Source organism: Gastrolobium bilobum, unplaced genomic scaffold, assembly GCF_033153095.1.
Source record: "Gastrolobium bilobum isolate Gb01-03AN ecotype WA unplaced genomic scaffold, APGP_CSIRO_Gbil_v1 utg4315, whole genome shotgun sequence".
Classification (NCBI taxonomy): domain Eukaryota; kingdom Viridiplantae; phylum Streptophyta; class Magnoliopsida; order Fabales; family Fabaceae; genus Gastrolobium; species Gastrolobium bilobum.
Genome location: NW_026896566.1, coordinates 124,875 through 143,371, shown reverse-complemented (window position 1 = coordinate 143,371; position 18,497 = coordinate 124,875). Strand labels below are relative to the sequence as shown.

The 18,497-nt window shown below is 33.1% G+C and overlaps 1 protein-coding gene across 2 annotated transcripts; it reads left to right on the top strand.

Moving 5' to 3' along the window:
* The first annotated feature begins 6,222 nt into the window (after nucleotides 1–6,222).
* On the top strand, nucleotides 6,223–16,604 carry LOC133300596 (histone-lysine N-methyltransferase ATX4-like). 2 transcript variants are annotated; one of them, XM_061500171.1, is made up of 23 exons: nucleotides 6,223–7,397; nucleotides 7,504–7,559; nucleotides 7,673–7,886; nucleotides 8,229–8,357; nucleotides 8,436–8,504; nucleotides 8,616–8,684; nucleotides 8,790–8,881; nucleotides 9,096–9,188; nucleotides 10,331–10,466; nucleotides 10,963–11,065; nucleotides 11,176–11,275; nucleotides 11,698–11,822; nucleotides 12,108–12,253; nucleotides 12,640–12,744; nucleotides 13,585–13,649; nucleotides 13,826–14,039; nucleotides 14,443–14,529; nucleotides 14,656–14,712; nucleotides 14,798–14,887; nucleotides 15,422–15,508; nucleotides 15,718–15,792; nucleotides 16,035–16,135; nucleotides 16,252–16,604. In XM_061500171.1, the coding sequence occupies exons 1-23, from the start codon at nucleotides 6,585–6,587 to the stop codon at nucleotides 16,340–16,342; spliced, it is 3,117 nt and encodes a 1,038-aa protein (XP_061356155.1). In that variant the 5' UTR covers nucleotides 6,223–6,584; the 3' UTR covers nucleotides 16,343–16,604. The 2 variants fall into 2 exon arrangements, with proteins under 2 accessions (XP_061356155.1, XP_061356154.1); XM_061500170.1 differs by having other exon boundaries at nucleotides 15,419–15,508.
* Nucleotides 16,605–18,497: the final 1,893 nt, after the last annotated feature.

The window sequence follows — 18,497 nt, the reverse complement described above, 5'->3', positions numbered from 1 at the left end:
GGTCAACCAAACAACTTTTTTTACATTTTTCTACCAAACTCACTTTCCAACCATTTCCTTATCAATTACATTTCCTAGTAAAAAAAAATTTCTCACAAACCAAACACTACCGAGATGAAATGTTTCCAATCTATGGAAAGAAAGCTGAAAAAGAACCGGAAGGACAACATCTAAAGTGAAGCCAATATGCGGAAAGCCAAAGGTGATTGCCATGACTTTAATTTGATATCATATTAAAAATTATGGATTTAGGTAAGAAAAGAGGAAGAGAAAAAAATATAGAGAGATTTTGAATTATATTCCCTTGTATATAATGAGATAATACGATGTGAAACAAAAAGACAAGTAATGACTTATTTTAATATTAAATAATTTTTTATTATAATTAAATAAGGAAAAATGTCTTAAGATATTATATAAGAGATTTTAAATTTTGTTAAGATATAATTATAATATGATGAGAATATATTTTGAGAGTCATCATATTTTGTCTATTTATTAGTCCCCTTCTCATTGTCTCATATAGATATTAATCTAAATAATGAAAATGTATCTTTCATGTCTAATTTTGACATAATGATGTAATGTGGAATATCTCAATCAATGTTATTAAACCCAGATCGGTGATGGACTCGGTCAGGGTACTGAGTCAGTGTGTCACTGGTTCAACTAGTGGGTCGCTGGTTAAATCGCATGAACCGTATATATATATATATATATATATATATATATATATATATATATATATATATGGGAAAAATATTTTTCAAACTGCTTGAGATAAGTTTATCTCCGGCCACTCCAAAACTACGTCGTTTTGATTATTTATTTCCTTATATTTATTGATTCACCTTTGAATGATTATGATTCTCTTTTTCTCTTTCTTCCTTTATCACCATTTATCCATCTTTGTACGGTTATGATTTAATAGCTGAAGATAAAGTTATTTCCGACAGTTTGAGAAATGATAAGCCCTATATATATATAAATATAAATATATATATATAAATTTATATTTTGTATTCAATTATATAATAAATATTTCAAATGGTGCAAGTAAACCAAGAACTAGGGGTGTCAATATAGGTTTTGACACGCGGGTCGACCCGCGACACGACACGAAAATTCGTGTTCGGGTTGACCCGCAAAAATTCGTGTCGTGTTCGTGTTGGGAAAATGACACGTAAAAAATTCGTGTCGTGTTCGTATTGATGTATTCGTGTTCGTGTCGACCCGTATTTTTTTTAAATTATTTTATTTTTTATTTTTTATTATTTTTTTTTAATTTTTTTTAATATCGATCCATTTTTTAAATTTTTTTTTGTCAATTACTATTTTGACCTCTATCGTGTTGTGTCAACCCGCAAAAAATTCATGTCGTGTCAGTGTTGAAGATTTTGACACGAATAAACATTCGTGTCGTGTTAGTGTTGATGTATTTGTGTCGTGTCGAATTCGTGTCGTGTCGACCCGTTTTGACACCCCTACCAAGAACCAAATGTATTTTAGTGGTAAAGACTATAATTTATATCTTCATAACAAGGGTTCGATTCCCACTAAATGCTATTTTGAAATAATTTTATTAAATGATAATATATATTAAATGGTGTATATTAATCAACAAACAAACTCAGCCTAGTGGTAAGTTGTTGTTGGACATTCTCATCAGACTCCAGTTTGAATCCGGTTTTAACAACACTGATCCCAATCATTCATAAGAAACTTAATTTAATTTTTAATTGTACACGTAAATTATCGATGGATGATTGATATATTCCATATTTCTTAATTATGTTAAAATTAGATTTAAGATGATCCATTCCCTAACACAAGTACTTATATATGTACAGTATTCCATAATGAGAGAATATATTATATAGAAATATAAAAACATAAACAATAAAGTATATTGAAATCATAATATAAATTCATGATATTCTAACTTAAGTAAAAACAATTAAAACGATGCACAAGTTTTGAAGGGAGTGAAATAGCACTTTATTTCATTTAATAACAAATCAAAAAACTTAATTAACAAAACTTAGTATTATCTATCAGGGAAAATAGTTTATCCTTTTAAATGACACAACTTATATTCTTTCACTCTCACAAATAGGTTGGATCCACACTTTTATTTTTTTTGTCAACTCTCTTTTCTCCTTTATCTATTTCTTTCTCTCTCTTAAAATAACACAATTTTACATCCTTTAAAATGATAATATAGTATGCATGAATTAGTTTGCGTCTCAAGTGATAATATAGTACTGTGTACATAACTACATGTACTTAATAAATACTGGTACCAAATGTATACGTAGTATGGGTACGGTAACTACGTAAGAATATCCATAACATCATAGCACTCTCCGCTTTCTCTCTCTGATGAGGCCGTAACAAGAAAAGCATCTCAGCGTAATGTTTTTCAAATTCGTAAGCATCACTTTTGCACTTTTGTAGGGCAGTCGTATTCTTCAGCTGTTGCACCATTCAATACAAGTACAACTACGAGCCCCTTGTTCATAGACAGGATCTTATTTAAACATGTAACCTTCGCAGGCAGAAAAATTAATTTAATGTTTTTTAATAAAATAATTATGTATTTATTATATTTTAAGAATAATTACGGATCTATTGCATAATATAACACCCTTTTGGGCATCACATGTGACGCCCTATTTAGGCGTTTCACCCTAAAGAGAGACGCCCCACATGTGACGTCCCATTTAGGCATTTCACTCTAAGGAAAGTCAGGTGTTGATACGTGTCATTTTTTTTTTTCAAAAAAAAAATTAATATAATCATAAAATTTTTGAAAGCCATAACTTTTGACTCAGGTATCCAAATCAGGTAATTCTTTTTTTGATTCCACATAACTTTTCGAGATCTACGCAATGACATCTCATTTGATATATTTTATTTCTCACAAACATAATTTTAATTTGCAAGAATGATATTAGAAGAGGGTTAAACCAAGAAGCCTCTGAATTCTGGGTTTGTGATTTAATATAAATAAATAAATAAAATTTTGATTTGTGATTTAAATTTTTTTATAAATTTTTATTTTTTTTATTATAACAAAAATTTGGTTTGTGATTTAAATTAAAAATAACAATTATTATTAATGAGGAAAATAAAATAAAGATTTGATTTGTGATTTAAACTAAAAAATTAATTTGAAAAATCTGTAGAAACAAAGAAAATAATTAAATAAATATTCTAAATCTCTAAAGAAAAATGATATTATTTTTGAAATTAATGATTAATGCTATAAGATTTTGGGTTATTATTCGTGGTCTGAAATTAATGATGGCTTATGAATGTCTTTCAAAAATAAAATTACCTAAATTAGGCGTGATTGTCTCTTGATTGAAACTCAATTTAGACGTGATTGGTGACGTGTCAGGTATTGGCACGTGTCACATTTTTAAACTCAGAAGCTTCTGAGTTATGCGTTTGTGATTTAATATAAAAAATAAATCAAGATTTGATGTGTGATTTAAATTAAAAAAATAAAAAAAATTATTTTTATTATAAAAAAATTTGGTTTGTGATTTAAATTAAAAGTAAAAATTATTATTAATAAGTAAAACAAAATAAAGATTTGATTTGTTATTTAAACTCAAAAATTAATTTGAAAAATCTGTATTAATAAAGGAAATAGTTAAATAAATATTCTAAATCTCTAAGGAAGAAGGATTACCTGATTTAAATTTAAATTATGTTTGTGAGAAATAAAATATATCAAATGATATGTCATTGCGTAGATCTCGAAAAGTTATGTGGAATCAAAAAATAAATTACCTGATTTGAATACCCGAGTCAAAAGTTATGGCTTTCAAAGTTTTATGATTAAATTATTATTATTATTTTTTTAAAAATGACACGTGTCAACACTTGATGAGTGACGACTCAATGGGGTGTCACATGTGACGCCCAAAAAGGGCGTCACATTGTGCAATAGATCTGTAATTATTCCTAAAATTGTAATAAATGCGTAATTATTTTATTAAAAAGTATTAAATTAATTTTTTTGCCAATGTTCGTACCATTACGTGATATATATATATAGGGATTTGCATTTATCATTTAACATGACACAAGAAAGTTTCCTACACATACAACATTTTTTGGGGCCCACACTTTTTAAAGCAAAAAAAAAAAAAAACTACACACGCAAAACGAATCTCTATAACATTACACAATCATTTTTCCTACAACATAACTCTTATTAAACTCATATATATATATATATATATATATATATATATATATATATATATATATGTTTTGTGTGTGTGACATGGCTCTAGGTCTTCGAATCCTAAACTGAAAATGCCCGAAAAAAAATATAAAACAAAAATTATTTGGCTGACCAGGGTGGCCTACAAGTGGCAACAACTTTGGACATCATCGTCCTGGAGAAAACAAATAATTGCATGACGTTGACTTAGCATGGTTGACCTTTGATCTTTCTAGGTATAGTCTGCCATTGAAAAAAATAAAAAAATAATTACAAATCGAAAATACAAGTGAGATGAGGAGGATGCAGATAGAGAAAAGCTTCTTGCACTCATGTCCGTGTGGCTTCAAAATCTAACTATGTTAAGTAAAGTGAGAGATCAATTGAGGTTTCAAGTAATCCAACTTGTCATTTCAGATCGTGGTATTTCTTATCCTGACATCGTCTTCCTCCCCTGATCCTTCTGCTTTCTATGTCTCTTTCTTTAAAAATAAAATAAAAATAATTCAATAAACCATTTTTTCCCCCACCTTTTTCTTCTTTTACTTGTAGCTCAGACTTTAAACATTTTTCCCCTTTTTAGTTTTTATCAATCTTCTAGACGAGTTTCCGATCTGAATAACCCATTTTCGTATGTTAGTCGTCTTTTCGGAATAAATTATGTTATCCATTTGCAACAAATTAGATATCCACAAAAGGTATATTCTTGGGAATACATCAATGCTTGTGATTAGTCCAACTTCGAGATTTAATTATAAACAAATAATAGCAATACTTAACAAATTTCCATGGCTTCACTGCCACCGTGCAAAACACTATTGGTTTCCTTTCCTCTTCAAATAAAACTAAAAACAAAAGTAAAAAAAAAAAAAACCAAATCAGTTTTCTCTCATATATAAGACTGCACAAAAGGGAGACCTTGGGGGTGATGATGATCCACGACTTTTCCTCTTTAAATATTTTTAAAATAAAAAAAAATCAATAAATAGAGATGTGAAATTAGGGCTGAATAGTGAGTAAATTCAATCAATTAAACATGTGAGGTTGGGAAAGGAAACTCACGTTTCGCTCGGACCAGGAGCTAACGCTGCTCTTCGATTCAGACACATACATCAAATTCCAAAATCGTAAAAACCAAATAGTAAAACTTTTAAGAACAACATTAACAACAACAGCAAAAGTAAATCTTCAAGTTCAGAATAAATTTCTTTGGAACTGTTTGTGCTGCTGCCTATGCACTGTTGCACGTCGTCCACCTAAAAAAGAAGGCTCTGCTAAACAAGGAATTTCGGACCAAGCTACTAGCGATTTTCAAAAAAAAACCCAAAGGATCTCAATATTACGCACGAAACACGCGAAAATAATAAAGGAAAACTCACATTAATTGCAATTTTACATCCCCAGCTAAAAAATCTCATAAACCTCGCCACCGGAGAATACAACACTCGTTTATAAATAGATATTCAAAAAAAAAATATCAAATCCCAAGGAACATAAATTTTAGTACACTACCATGGTGGCAAATTCCAAAACGATACACCGAATCACAGAACAAAAAAGGAAGGACAATAACAATAAAAAAACATGATCATGTTTTCCATCCATACATAATATACGCAATTGACACATTAATAAGGCTCCAAATTTCATGGAAAAAAAATTTGCGCGTCTTTTTTTTTTCCATTGACACAGCCATTGTCCCAAACCACCAGGCCCATGATGCTGAACCAGATTATATAAATACAATCACCTGTTACCAACAAGAAAATTGAGCTGCAACAACACGTGACGACCAAGTAAGCCACTGCACATACATTTTCACGCACGCAGCACATTAAAACATTAACATAAACTCAAGATAACGCCGAAATTTCTTCCTCATTCTCCTCCAACTTTTCCTCTCTACAAATTTTTTCCCTTTTTTTCTTGATTTTTTTTTTCTTCTAATACTATTACATTGCAATTTATCTCGGAATTTTTTCATATAATAATATTTTATTTTTAATATCTCTCTCTCTCTCTCTCTCTCTCTCTCTCGTGTTCTCTTCAGTTTGGCCGAAAACAGATCCCTCTTTCTTTTCAGAGTCTCTGCTTCATTCGATCTCGTCAATCGAAATTTCCAGACATTCTCAGTAACTCAATTTCCTCCGAAAACCTTTTTGCTGCGTTTCTATGCTCGGGATTTCAATTCGCCACTGGGTTTCCAATTTTCCTTTTCTACCGTTGCTCTGTTTCTTGGAATTCTGTTCTATTCAGGATTAGGGTTTATGTTCTGTTTTCGGTTTCGATTTTTTCGGGAGCGAAATTCAGAGCGTGGAGTATTTGATCGTTCCTTCTTTTTAGAATGATAATCAAGCGGAACCTGAAATCCCAAATGCCGAGTCAGAAGCGGTGCAGACTCGGTGCCTCGGCGGTTGAGGATGACGAGTGCGCGGCAGAAACTCGGAAGAGGAAGAAGAAGAAGACCAATGAGCACTACCCTCTGAATCTCCTCGCCGGCGTAATTCCCATGAGCTTCCGCGGCTTACTCGGCGCCGGCGGTGGAGTTTCTGAGAAGGTCGAAATTGAATCGAACTCGAAGGGGGGCGGCGGCAACGGCGGCGAAGGAGTCAAGAAGAATGCTACGCGGCCGCCGCTGGTGCGGACTTCGCGGGGCCGAGTACAGGTGCTTCCTTCGAGGTTCAATGATTCGGTTATTGAGGATTGGAGAAAGGATAGCAACAAGGGTGCTACTAGCTTGCCTGATTATGAATTTGAGTGTGGGAAGAAGTTGAATTTCAGGGCAACGAAAAATTCTAACCATGGTGCGAGGAAAGGGAAGAACGGTCACAAGCCTCCCACATTGTGTGAGGAGGTGCTGCTTAAGAATTTTGACGCCAAGCGTGGTAAGGTGTTTGTTGAAGATGTTGTGGGGTTTGTGGAATTAACGGGTGATGAGAGAGTTTTGAAGGAGAAGAAGAAGAAAGATGGGTTGTATGGACCAGAAGACTTTTATGCAGGTGATATAGTGTGGGCCAAAGCAAGGAAGAAGGAACCTTTTTGGCCTGCCATTGTTATTGATCCTATTTGTCAGGCACCTGAGCTGGTCTTGAAGTCTTGTATAGCTGATGCAGCTTGCGTGATGTTTCTTGGGTACTCTGAGAATGAAAATCATAGGGTATTTATTTACTGTGAGCTACTTTGTGTATATAGCTTGTTTGATATTTAGTGACATGTATCTTTTGAGATAATGTGTATTTATTGTGCTTTATGATGCTGAGCAGGACTATGCGTGGGTAGAGTATGGGATGATTTTTCCATTTATGGAATATGTAGACAGGTGTGAATTGTTGGTTGTTGTTGTCTATTTGTTTAAATTGTCTAGAACTATCGTTTTTTATTTTTCTTTCCGGAAGAATTTGGGCTTACTAGGCATGGTATTACTTGAACTAGGTTCCAGAGGCAGTCTGAATTGAGTAGCTGTAAATCCTCCGAATTTCAAAAGGCAATAGAGGAGGCATTTTTGGCAGATCAGGGCTTTACAGAGAAGTTGATAGCAGATATAAATACAGCCGCTTGTAACAATGGTTACAGTGATTCTATTTTGAAAGGCTTCCGTGAGGTTGATGGTTCAAACCAGAATGAAGGATGCCACTTTCTGAGCCAGGTAAGTCATCATCTACAGGGCATATTTTTTTCATTTGGGGATCTGCATGGCTGTTCAGTGTCTGTTAACCTACTTATGCACCGTATTTAGATGATACTTAAGGAAAGCTGATAATTTCAAACTTAAATTTGAAACTGAAAATTGATTGTGGCTCTACTTGGTCCTTTTCTTATTAGTTGGCCTAAGACTGACTTTGTAGATTTGATGTACTAATTTGTTTTGCTTAGCTTATGCAATTATTATGCCCTTCTCCATACTACATCAAAGTGCGGGAATGAGGGAGCCTACTGACATCTGGTTAAGTTTTAAATAACGGTTTGCAAAATAACGGTCCATATGTAGGATTTATTTGATAAGAAGAAAGACAACCGACCCTGTGAAGTATGTGGATTGGACCTTCCTTTCAAAACGCCAAAGAAAACAAAGGATTTGAATCCTGGCAGCCAATTCCTATGTAAAACATGTGCTAGGGTTTGTATAACTTTCCTTGTTCTCCTAACAATTTACATTTAAGTTTGCAGTCTTTGAAATCAATTTTTCTTTTGACAGTTAACAAAATCTAAACATTATTGTGGCATATGCAAGAAAGTTTGGAATCATTCAGATAGTGGAAGCTGGGTGAGTTAGTTGGATCCTTCCAGCTATTTAAGATTATGTCGTTTTCTGCTCAAAACTATTTTTTTTCCAAGTATTAATTGTTTCCCCTTTCCGATGTTCCCCTTGAATTAGGTGCGCTGCGATGGATGTAAAGTGTGGGTGCATGCAGAATGCGACAAAATCTCCAGCAATCTTTTCAAGGTTTTTCCGTTGCTCTTGACGTCTGAATAATGTCACTTCTCAGCATTCGAAGCTCATAAAGAGACATTTTGTTTTATTCTGATTGATATATTCTGTTTTTTAAAGAATCTTGGAGGCACTGATTATTTCTGCCCTACTTGCAAAGTGAAGTTTAATTTTGAGTTATCTGATTCAGAAAAATCACAGCCAAAAGTCAAGTAAGTTTATGTGGTTCTTACTTCTTCTCTCCACCCCTTATTGCAGCTTGACTTAATAATTCCATGTAACTTTCTCATGCATCCAATCTCATTTCTTAGAATTCAAGTTCATCTGGTGATTTATCATATATTTTTTAGGTTTTTTTAAAATATATCTGTCATTTTTGCTTCTTGTCATCTGTATTTCTGACAATCGTGGAGACTTTTGGTATAGATGGAACAAAAACAGTGGGCAGCTAGTGCTTCCAAACAAGGTCACTGTTCTCTGCAATGGTGTGGAAGGCATATATTTCCCAAGCCTTCACTTGTAAGCACAAATTCCTTCAAAAGTATTTTGCATAATTTTCCCCCCTATCCTGTGATGTCTCTGTCATCATTGTTTTTAATTGCTATAGTTATTTATTACTTATAATTAGTTGGTTTATTTCAAAAAGGCATTGCAAGCAGTAAAAGATTAATACCTTTTCTACTGTTAGAGTATAATATAAACCATTAAAAAGACCCTCACCTAACAACTTAAGCTTTTGGGTTGAATTGGTTCTTTACATGGTATCAGAGCCTCAGTGTCACGGGTTCGATCATCACCACCCCTCACTTTCTCTTGTGGAATTTCTTAGCACAGGTAGGCTGGGTCTGATGCATCATCCACCCTTTAAGCCCAATAGACTCTTGTGTGAGAGGGCGTGTTAAAATATAATATAAACTATTAAAAAGGCCCTCACCTAACAGCTTAAGCTTTTGAGTTGAATTGATTCTTTACATCTACATTGGTAATTAAAACATCCAATCATATACCTGTCTTACTTTCTGATTTTGTGTTTTTCTCTTTTTTCTCTTAAAGAGGGCGAAGGTGGCAATAGTTCATTATTGGGCTTTTGTGATTACTAAAAAAAATACCTGATGATAATTTTAAGAACATTGATGCTTAAGTTCGTCTATGTGACTAGTAAATCAACAGAAAAGTTATATCCGAAGAATATTCTCTCTTGCTCTAGTGGAAGGATTCCTTCATCTGTTTGAATGTTGACCATATTTCCATCAATTTGAATGTACATGCTCTTCTTTTATGCTAATTCATTGAAATTCAGTATACAGAATATGAAATCTAAGTCCATAGGTGCAATAAATGAAAATTGATAATGAATGATGTTTGCAGTTTCACACATAATATTTTATACTTTTCATGAAAGTAATCTTGTAGTAAACATTTATTGGCTTTTGTTCTCTTGTTCATTTCTGTTTGGTTTGATGGGATTAAAGTAAAATGTTTTAAACATCTTGTAGAATCAGATACCTATCTAATTTCCTGTGGCATTACCTTGTTCTAAACTGATTGATACTAATTTTTAATAAGATGTTATTATCATTTCTAAATGATTCATTTCTTCTTTTCGGTTATGATATGGAGGGAAAAAAAATTAATTCATGGTTTTCCTTGGTCTTCTTCAGAGTTGTGTGCAAGTGTGGTTTTTGTGAGACTGAAAAGCAAGCTCTTCCTGAGTGGGAACGCCATACAGGTTCCAAATTTAGAAATTGGAGAACAAGTATTCGGGTGAAAGGATCCATGCTATCACTGGAACAATGGGTTCGTATATGTCTACATTATTTGATTTTGGTGCATAATATTCCCCATCTCTTTGCCCTGAAAATAATGAACTTATTTATTAGGTTACTCTAGTATAATATGACTGTTCAAGTGTCTAATCATCCTCTTTCTAGACTTGTAATTCAGTATAATACATTCGATGTACTTCTAGGCTTGCTATATATCAGTAACATTCTACCAGTTGGTGTTATTAAAAGTTTTTTTTCCATCTTAGCAATAAGGTCTTAAATTTAATAATATCACTATTCATCAATGTCGATTTTTTATTTGAATTATGAAGTCCTCGGTGTCAAAATGCCAATGATACTGACCTATTGAGAATCCTTAGGAACTTATAATATTAGTCTAGTCTCTTATGATGTAGCATATGGGACACTTAGAAGAAGAAATATTCAGTTTGCAGATTTATGGAGGACAAGGCCTTTATTGTAAGACATAAGTTAATATAATTAATACATCCTTTTTGACTTCTCAGATGCTGCAATTGGCAGAGTTTCATGCTAAAGCTGTAGTTTCTATCAAACCTAAAAAACCTTCCTTAAAAGAAAGGAAGCAGAAGTTGCTTACCTTTTTGCAAGGTACCTTTTAAGTTTTAACTCCTTCCTTTCTTTGTACGAATTTAAAATATAAGTTTCCTAGATGAATTTATCAGAGCCATAATGGAACCATAAACAATTTTCTCTTACAGAAAAGTATGAACCTGTTTGTGCTAAGTGGACTACAGAACGATGTGCTGTATGTAGATGGGTTGAAGATTGGGACTACAACAAAATTATCATTTGCAACAGGTAATATAGCATCTTCAGTTTATTAGCTATTGACCTATTGTAAATATTCAAAGTTCAAACCATGAAGACAAAGGGATTAGAAGAAGTTACTGCAAAGGGCTAAATATTTCATAGCTTATAAACGTACTGAGGTATCTGCAGTGTTTTTGCATAATGCATTTGACAAGAATATGCACCCTGTCATATGATTTTCAATTACTTGTACAGCAATCTCTCATTCTGCTTTGCCTAATCATTTTTGCATCTTTTCCATCCTCATTTTTCAGTCGGACCACTGACAATCAAATCATCTGCATATAAAACCATAATTTTTCTTCTTCTGCAAGCTAGTACTATCAACCAATACTTTTTTGGTGATTTTTTTTTTTTTGACTCTGATGAATTGCATTACAATTAATGTAGAGTTGCATTATATTTTATAGATGTCAAATAGCTGTTCATCAAGAATGCTATGGAGCAAGGAATGTTCGAGACTTTACGTCATGGGTTTGTAAAGCTTGTGAAACACCTGACATCAAGCGGGAGTGTTGTCTTTGCCCTGTAAAAGGTGTGTCTTCTTCTGCAATATTTGAGGTGTATTGTGTATAAATTAGTCATTCTTTTATTTGTTTCATAATGCTATAGACTCACCTCCTTGTGAATTCTATTTTGTGGAATTTCCCCCACTTGATTCTTTTAACCTTCTACATGCACATAAATCAGTTTTACTCTTCTTTTCCTCTTTTGATTATTATGTTTAGGATACTGTCACGTTGCTTCGTAAATTTTTTTTATCTTTTCTTTGTTATTAATGTCTATAATCTTATTCTCTCAAAAATTATTGGACACTCAGGTGGTGCTCTAAAGCCAACTGATGTTGACACATTATGGGTTCATGTCACTTGTGCTTGGTTTCGACCTGAAGTCTCTTTTGCTAGTGATGAGAAGATGGAGCCTGCTTTGGGTATTCTGAGCATTCCATCAAATTCTTTTGTGAAGGTGAGGTATCGTTACTACTTTCTTTCTTGTCTGTTTAGAAAATGTACTTCATATCTTTTCTTAAAAGAAAAAGTATAGTATATTACTATCAGTCTATCACTTTATTGTGTATACATTTGAGTTCAAATAAAAAATAATAAAGTTTTCCCCTGTTAATAAATGTTAGTCATCAATTGATGTAGGTTACTGTTTGCTTATTTCACTCTATGCTGCATCGTTCAAACCACATTATAATAGTATATATCTGATTTGGTTGTTTCTCTCAGCAAGTCTGGTTTACGCGCAATATAAAGATTCAGATTTCTTAATATGACTATCATTTAGATGTCTCTTAGTCCTGTCGTACATGCCGATGCAATCTAAAGTTTGCATTAATTGAATTTCAGATTTGTGTTATTTGTAAGCAAATTCATGGTTCGTGCACACAATGTTGCAAGTGTTCCACTTATTTCCATGCCATGTGTGCATCAAGGGCCGGTTATCGCATGGAGGTGAGGATTCACTCAGATTGTCTTGTCTTCCATTTGCATAATTATTGTTGTTATGTTCTGATATGGACTTGCATTTAATTTTGAACAGATTTAATGCCCATTTTCATTTTATTAACCTGGTTTATGCAATTATAATTTTAGCTTTAATCATACAATTTGATGACTGATTACGGTCATTCACCAGTCACCTTCATAGAGCTTTGCCTTGCACTTCTTGTTTGGGCTTTAATCGAATAAAGCAGCTTAATTTTCATGCTGTAAGAAGATTATCACTGCTCATAATCTTGAAGGTTTTACTGGAAAATATTTTTTCACCTATATATTAAATATTAAATTCGTATCTATTACTTGCATAACCATTTATATTGCCATATTTATGTATTACATTTCCATTCTGCATGGGTTATAACATCTTTATTTTTCCCTGCTTTTGCATTTGCAGTACAGTCAACAGGATCTTTACAATAAAAAATTCCATGTACCTATATCATTTTATGATAAATTTTGATTTTTAAGCATTTCAAGAACATTTTTTTTTAGCACTATGTACTACAATAACAATGTAGAAAACTTACATGTTATTCTTTTGAAAAAACCTGTATGTGATACAGGTGATTTGCAAAGAATTTGTAGAGGTGGCTTGCGATAAAAGAAGCAGAATAGTCTGCTATATATTTATGAAATCTGATGTCAATAATCATTATTAAAATATACTTCTTCATATTTTAGTCTGAGCTTATTCTGTTTCGTGGCTGACTTAGTTGATAAGTTGCATTATTTTCTCATGGGTATTTTACTATCCATGAAATAATTATTAAATTTTCTCCCCTGTAAATGCAGTTGCATTGTTCGGAGAAAAATGGTAAACAGACAACAAGAATGATTTCTTATTGTGCTTACCACAGGTATAGGATCCTCAATTACAACAAAATGGTTTCTCCTTCATCTCTTTCTACTGTTTCCTTTACAGGATTTGCTTTTGCCAATCACTTCTATTGCTTTTCCTATTGCGCATATATGGGTCTATTTGAAATTCATCTTAATCTTATTTTCAGCGTAATCATGTCCAAATTTCTTGCAGGGCTCCCAATCCAGACACTGTTTTGATTATGCAAACCCCTCTTGGTGTAATTTCAACCAAAAGCCTTCTCCAAACTAAGAAAAAAGCTGGGTCAAGGTTAATTTCATCTAACAGAGCAAAGGTAGAAGACATTCCTCCTGCAGATAACACTGGACACGAGCCATTCTCTGCTGCTAGGTGTCGTATCTTTCAAAGAACAAACCATACAAAAAAGGTAGCTTGGAGAATATTTGTTTTCATCAGTGAATGTTTGTAAGATAACAATCAACTTAACATTGTCTCTGACAATTATTTTATGCTGTTTGCCCTATTTATATTTCTAGTGAAAGTGCTTTTGGGAAATGTTGATTTTAGCACTCAATCTGTGTTAGCAATATATTATTACTAACAACGAGTACTACTTTGCCAAATGTGCTTGCTGACTCTTGAGTGGATCCAGACTTATATGTGATGTAATGGTGAAATGTCATTCTTATTGCTTTTTGCTTTGATTCCTTCACTTCCTATGTTCACAATAGAGATCTTGTTATCCACCATTGCCTCTATTATGTCCTTTTGCATCTTTATCAGTTCGTGTAAAATAACACTTTCTCATTTTTATTTTTTCTACTTGCTAGAGAGCAGCAGATGAAGCCATTGCTCATCAAGTGAGGGGTCACTACCATCATCCTTTAGATGCAATACATAGTTTAAATGCATACAGAGTAAATCTTTTATCTTCTCCAATCTAAATGGGGTTTTCCTATTCATTGTTTTATCTTGAACGTAACATTTAAACTATGTCCAGCCCCCTTATTTAACTCTTTTACTCATTTCCCCCCTTCAAACAGGCGGTAAATGAACCTCAGGCATTTTCTTCTTTCAAGGAACGCCTTTGCTACTTACAGGTAAATCTTCTCTTTCTGAAGTGGTTTATTTGCATGTGGTGATCGATTTTCTGATTGTCTTATGGGTACGCTTGCATGATTTCAGAGAACTGAAAACGAACGGGTTTGCTTTGGTAGATCGGGCATACATGGATGGGGCCTCTTTGCACGTAGAAATATTCAAGAAGGAGAAATGGTATGGATGTTATACTCAAATATGAAAAGATTACAAAGACCCATGGTATCTTGGCCTATTTGAGAATTTGAAAGTCTTTCAGACATGATCTTTTCTGACTTAAAGAATACTGTATAATGATTCGTTTCAATAATATTTTAACAACCTTTGGTTTCTTAAGTAGTTTCGCAGTAGTTAAAACATAGAAAGCATGTTATGTGCCATCATATTCATGGGAATAGCTTTGAATTCAAGCGCAAGGCTGTGCAGTAGTTTCTAAATGATGCAAAACCTGACAGTCCAATTTCCTTTCTTCTGTATCTTTTCTCTTTTTGAACTGTTTTTGTCTTAAGAGTACTATACCGAGTTGGTTTCTGGTTCAGGTGTTGACAAAAATTTAAATCTCTTTTGCTTCCATTATGGTATGAAATAAGATTATCATATTTGCAGAAGCATGAAACCATTGTCCAATGATCCATTGTGTTCCAGCTTTCCATTTAAATCAGAATACAACCTTTATTGTAGCAATAATGACCATGATATATTCCGAAGCAGGTTCTTGAATATCGTGGTGAACAAGTGAGGCGCAGCATTGCAGATCTAAGGGAGGCACGCTATAGATTAGAAGGGAAAGACTGCTATGTGAGTTAATCCTTCTCCCCCTCCCCTGGGTTGTTCCTTGTGTTTATGGCCTCTAGATTTAAATGCCAAAGCATTGCCCTGGACTTCTCTTTTTGTCATTGGGATTTCCTCTTCTTTTTTCTTTGCTGTTCCTTGTTGAAGTTTCCTGCTCATCTTAATTGTTTGTATTTCATCACATTAAACTCTCCTGGTTTCATATTTTTTTGCAGCTGTTCAAGATAAGTGAAGAAGTGGTAGTAGATGCCACTGATAAAGGAAATATAGCGCGGCTGATTAACCATTCTGTAAGTCAACCTAACTATAGCACACTGCTCATTTTTTGTGGTTGGGACTTGTGCGATTATTCCCTTCAAAAAAATTAAAAATTGGCAGTCTTTGAAAAGGGATACTGGCTTATAGGCTATAGGAGGAGCTAAATATTGCTGATATTTATCCGTTTTTGTACATCATTGCTTTCTTATACCCTCACTACTGGTTATTAGTCATCTCATCTTACCTTACCAGTTCTTGGTTCATGTTAATACAGTGTATGCCAAATTGCTATGCAAGGATCATGAGTGTGGGTGATGACGAGAGCCGGATTGCACTCATTGCTAAGACTAACGTATCTGCTGGCGATGAGCTAACGTATTTCCACATCTCTGTCTGAATGTGTTTCTGTGTGCACGTGCATTGGTATTATTTCAGCATGCATTTTCTTTTTATGAAGTTCCGTTTTAACATATGTTGATTGTAACTGGCAGGTATGACTACTTGTTTGATCCTGATGAGCCAGATGAATTTAAAGTCCCTTGTTTATGTAAAGCTCCAAACTGCCGGAAATTCATGAATTAGGATCATTGAGTTCATGATGACAAGGATTGTTTCTCCGCAAGGAGCACTAACCCATCCCCCTCATCAGTGGGAACCTCACAGTTACACCCCAGCTGTAATTTTAATCAAAGCATAAGAAAAAGTATAGGAAAAAAAAATGGCATAGTTTTTCGTTTTTACCCTCAGATGCTTACTTGGAGTTTTACTTTCCTTTGACATTCTTGATAGCCTAATAAAAGCTGTAGATTTAGCAGCTTTTTGGCTCTTGGCTTCTTTGTAAATGTGTCAGAAAATTTTACTATTTTCTTAATTTAATGATAACCCATCATTTCTTGCTGCTGTTGCAAGTATTTTGCCTGTCTTCCTTTACTTACAATTTCAAGGGCAAAGTTCTAATACATGGATTGTTAGAGATAAATTTTAAAAATTCAATTGAATTGTTGGGTGTACTAAACGGAAAGGATATTATGCCTATCATTTTTTATGCCTATTATATCTGCTCTTCTTCAACACCATTAGATTATAATTTCAACATAATTTCACGTTTTCTTTGTGCTGTTGAGATTTTTGATATAATAGTGTTTGAGAGAAATATGTATTAAGCATGAAAAAAGATGACATAATGTCTTATCCCGTATTAAATTTAGACTAAGCCCACTATCATTATCTCTTTGGTTGACATTTGATAAGATTGGAACCAATAGTTGAGATTTTGAAAACAGAGTTGTGTTAAAACTTAATAGGAAAAATTTTGTTGTCTATGTGATTCTATTCAGTTGGAATTGAACTAGTTGAGTAATCAATAAGCCATAAATAATATGAAAAAAAAAAATCAATAACATTATGAATGAATTTTGATTAGTAATTTTACACTAATATTTGTTTATTGTCACATTATGAAAAAAAAAAGTTTTGTTTCTAAATAATTATTATTGTGGTAATTTCTTTGTTGGTACACGTAATAAAAGTTTTTCCTTTTTGGTGATATACAACAGTAAAACTTTTAATTACGTGGACATTAAAAAAATAGACTGAGTTTAAATAAATATTAAGGGCAAGTCGTTTGCTTGTTCCAACTCAAAACAAAAAAATAACAATGATGTTTACAAAAATAATAATAATAATAAATAACAAATAAATAACAATGAAAGATTGGGAACAAAGTCATATAATCAAAGAAGAGACTTCTTGTAATTTTGAAGTCATGGATTAACTTTTTTCCCTCTTTTCTTTGGTAATTTTGTTTTCTGGGTTAACTTTCAACTTCTATAGAAAGAATGGCCTTACAGTCACAGAAACCCTATCTATTGCGTAGTTAACTATCAGTTAAACGTGACTGCAAGATAGTATTAAGATAACTTAGGCTTAAATGAAATACTAAATATTTCGTGGGGCTAGTAAATTTTTTGTTATTTATAATTATACGAATCAAAAATAAAATTCCAAAGTAAAAATTGACAAGAGAGTAGCACTAGAATGAATAGCTCCGCAAGACATTAAAATAAGAGATGAAGTGTGACTGTTTACCCGTTTATTCTCTGGCTGCCATACATAACATCAAAGTCCTGCTTTTCTTTTCCTTCATCTTCCTTCCTATGCCACCATAACCATAGCCAAAGCCAAACCATCTTCTTTCTTCCCATACACTGGAGCTCCTGGGGATTGGAAGCAACCATAGAATTAGATCTGTTTGAAAATATGCTTCACAATAGTTATGCTCGGACTTTTTATTTCAGTGTACTGCATCCCATGTTCCGTCTCTTAATCAGTTGTCTATTGTGTGAATTTGGTCATTATACTATTATTATTAAAGTAAAGTGTACTTTTGGATCATCAACAAATATCACGACATTCATTTTAATCCTTTAGAATAAAATAAAGTTGACTTGTGATCTATCTGAAATTCAAAATAAACTCATGTTAGTCCTTTTCAGGGACTAACGTGGATCTTCTTTAAATTTCAGATGGACCACGATTTTGATTAATTGAGTCTATTTTGAATTTCAGAAGCACTATAAGTCGATTTTTTTTCCCTAGAAGATTAAAATGGGCCTTATAATATTTGTTGAGGACGGAAAAAATACTTTACTCTTTTTTTTATTCACAGTCGGACTTCAAAAAATTTAGCCAGCCATGTTATATATATGAGGTAGGATCCTTTGACACCAGTGTCAAA

Bases quoted from the DNA above. Each gene is read 5' to 3' on its own strand.
- LOC133300596 (XM_061500170.1), top strand. From the start codon at position 6,585: ATGATAATCAAGCGGAACCTGAAATCCCAAATGCCGAGTCAGAAGCGG. The intron at 11,823-12,107 runs GTGTGTCTTCTT...TTGGACACTCAG, and splicing joins TTGTCTTTGCCCTGTAAAAG to GTGGTGCTCTAAAGCCAACT. The intron at 12,254-12,639 runs GTGAGGTATCGT...ATTGAATTTCAG, and splicing joins CATCAAATTCTTTTGTGAAG to ATTTGTGTTATTTGTAAGCA.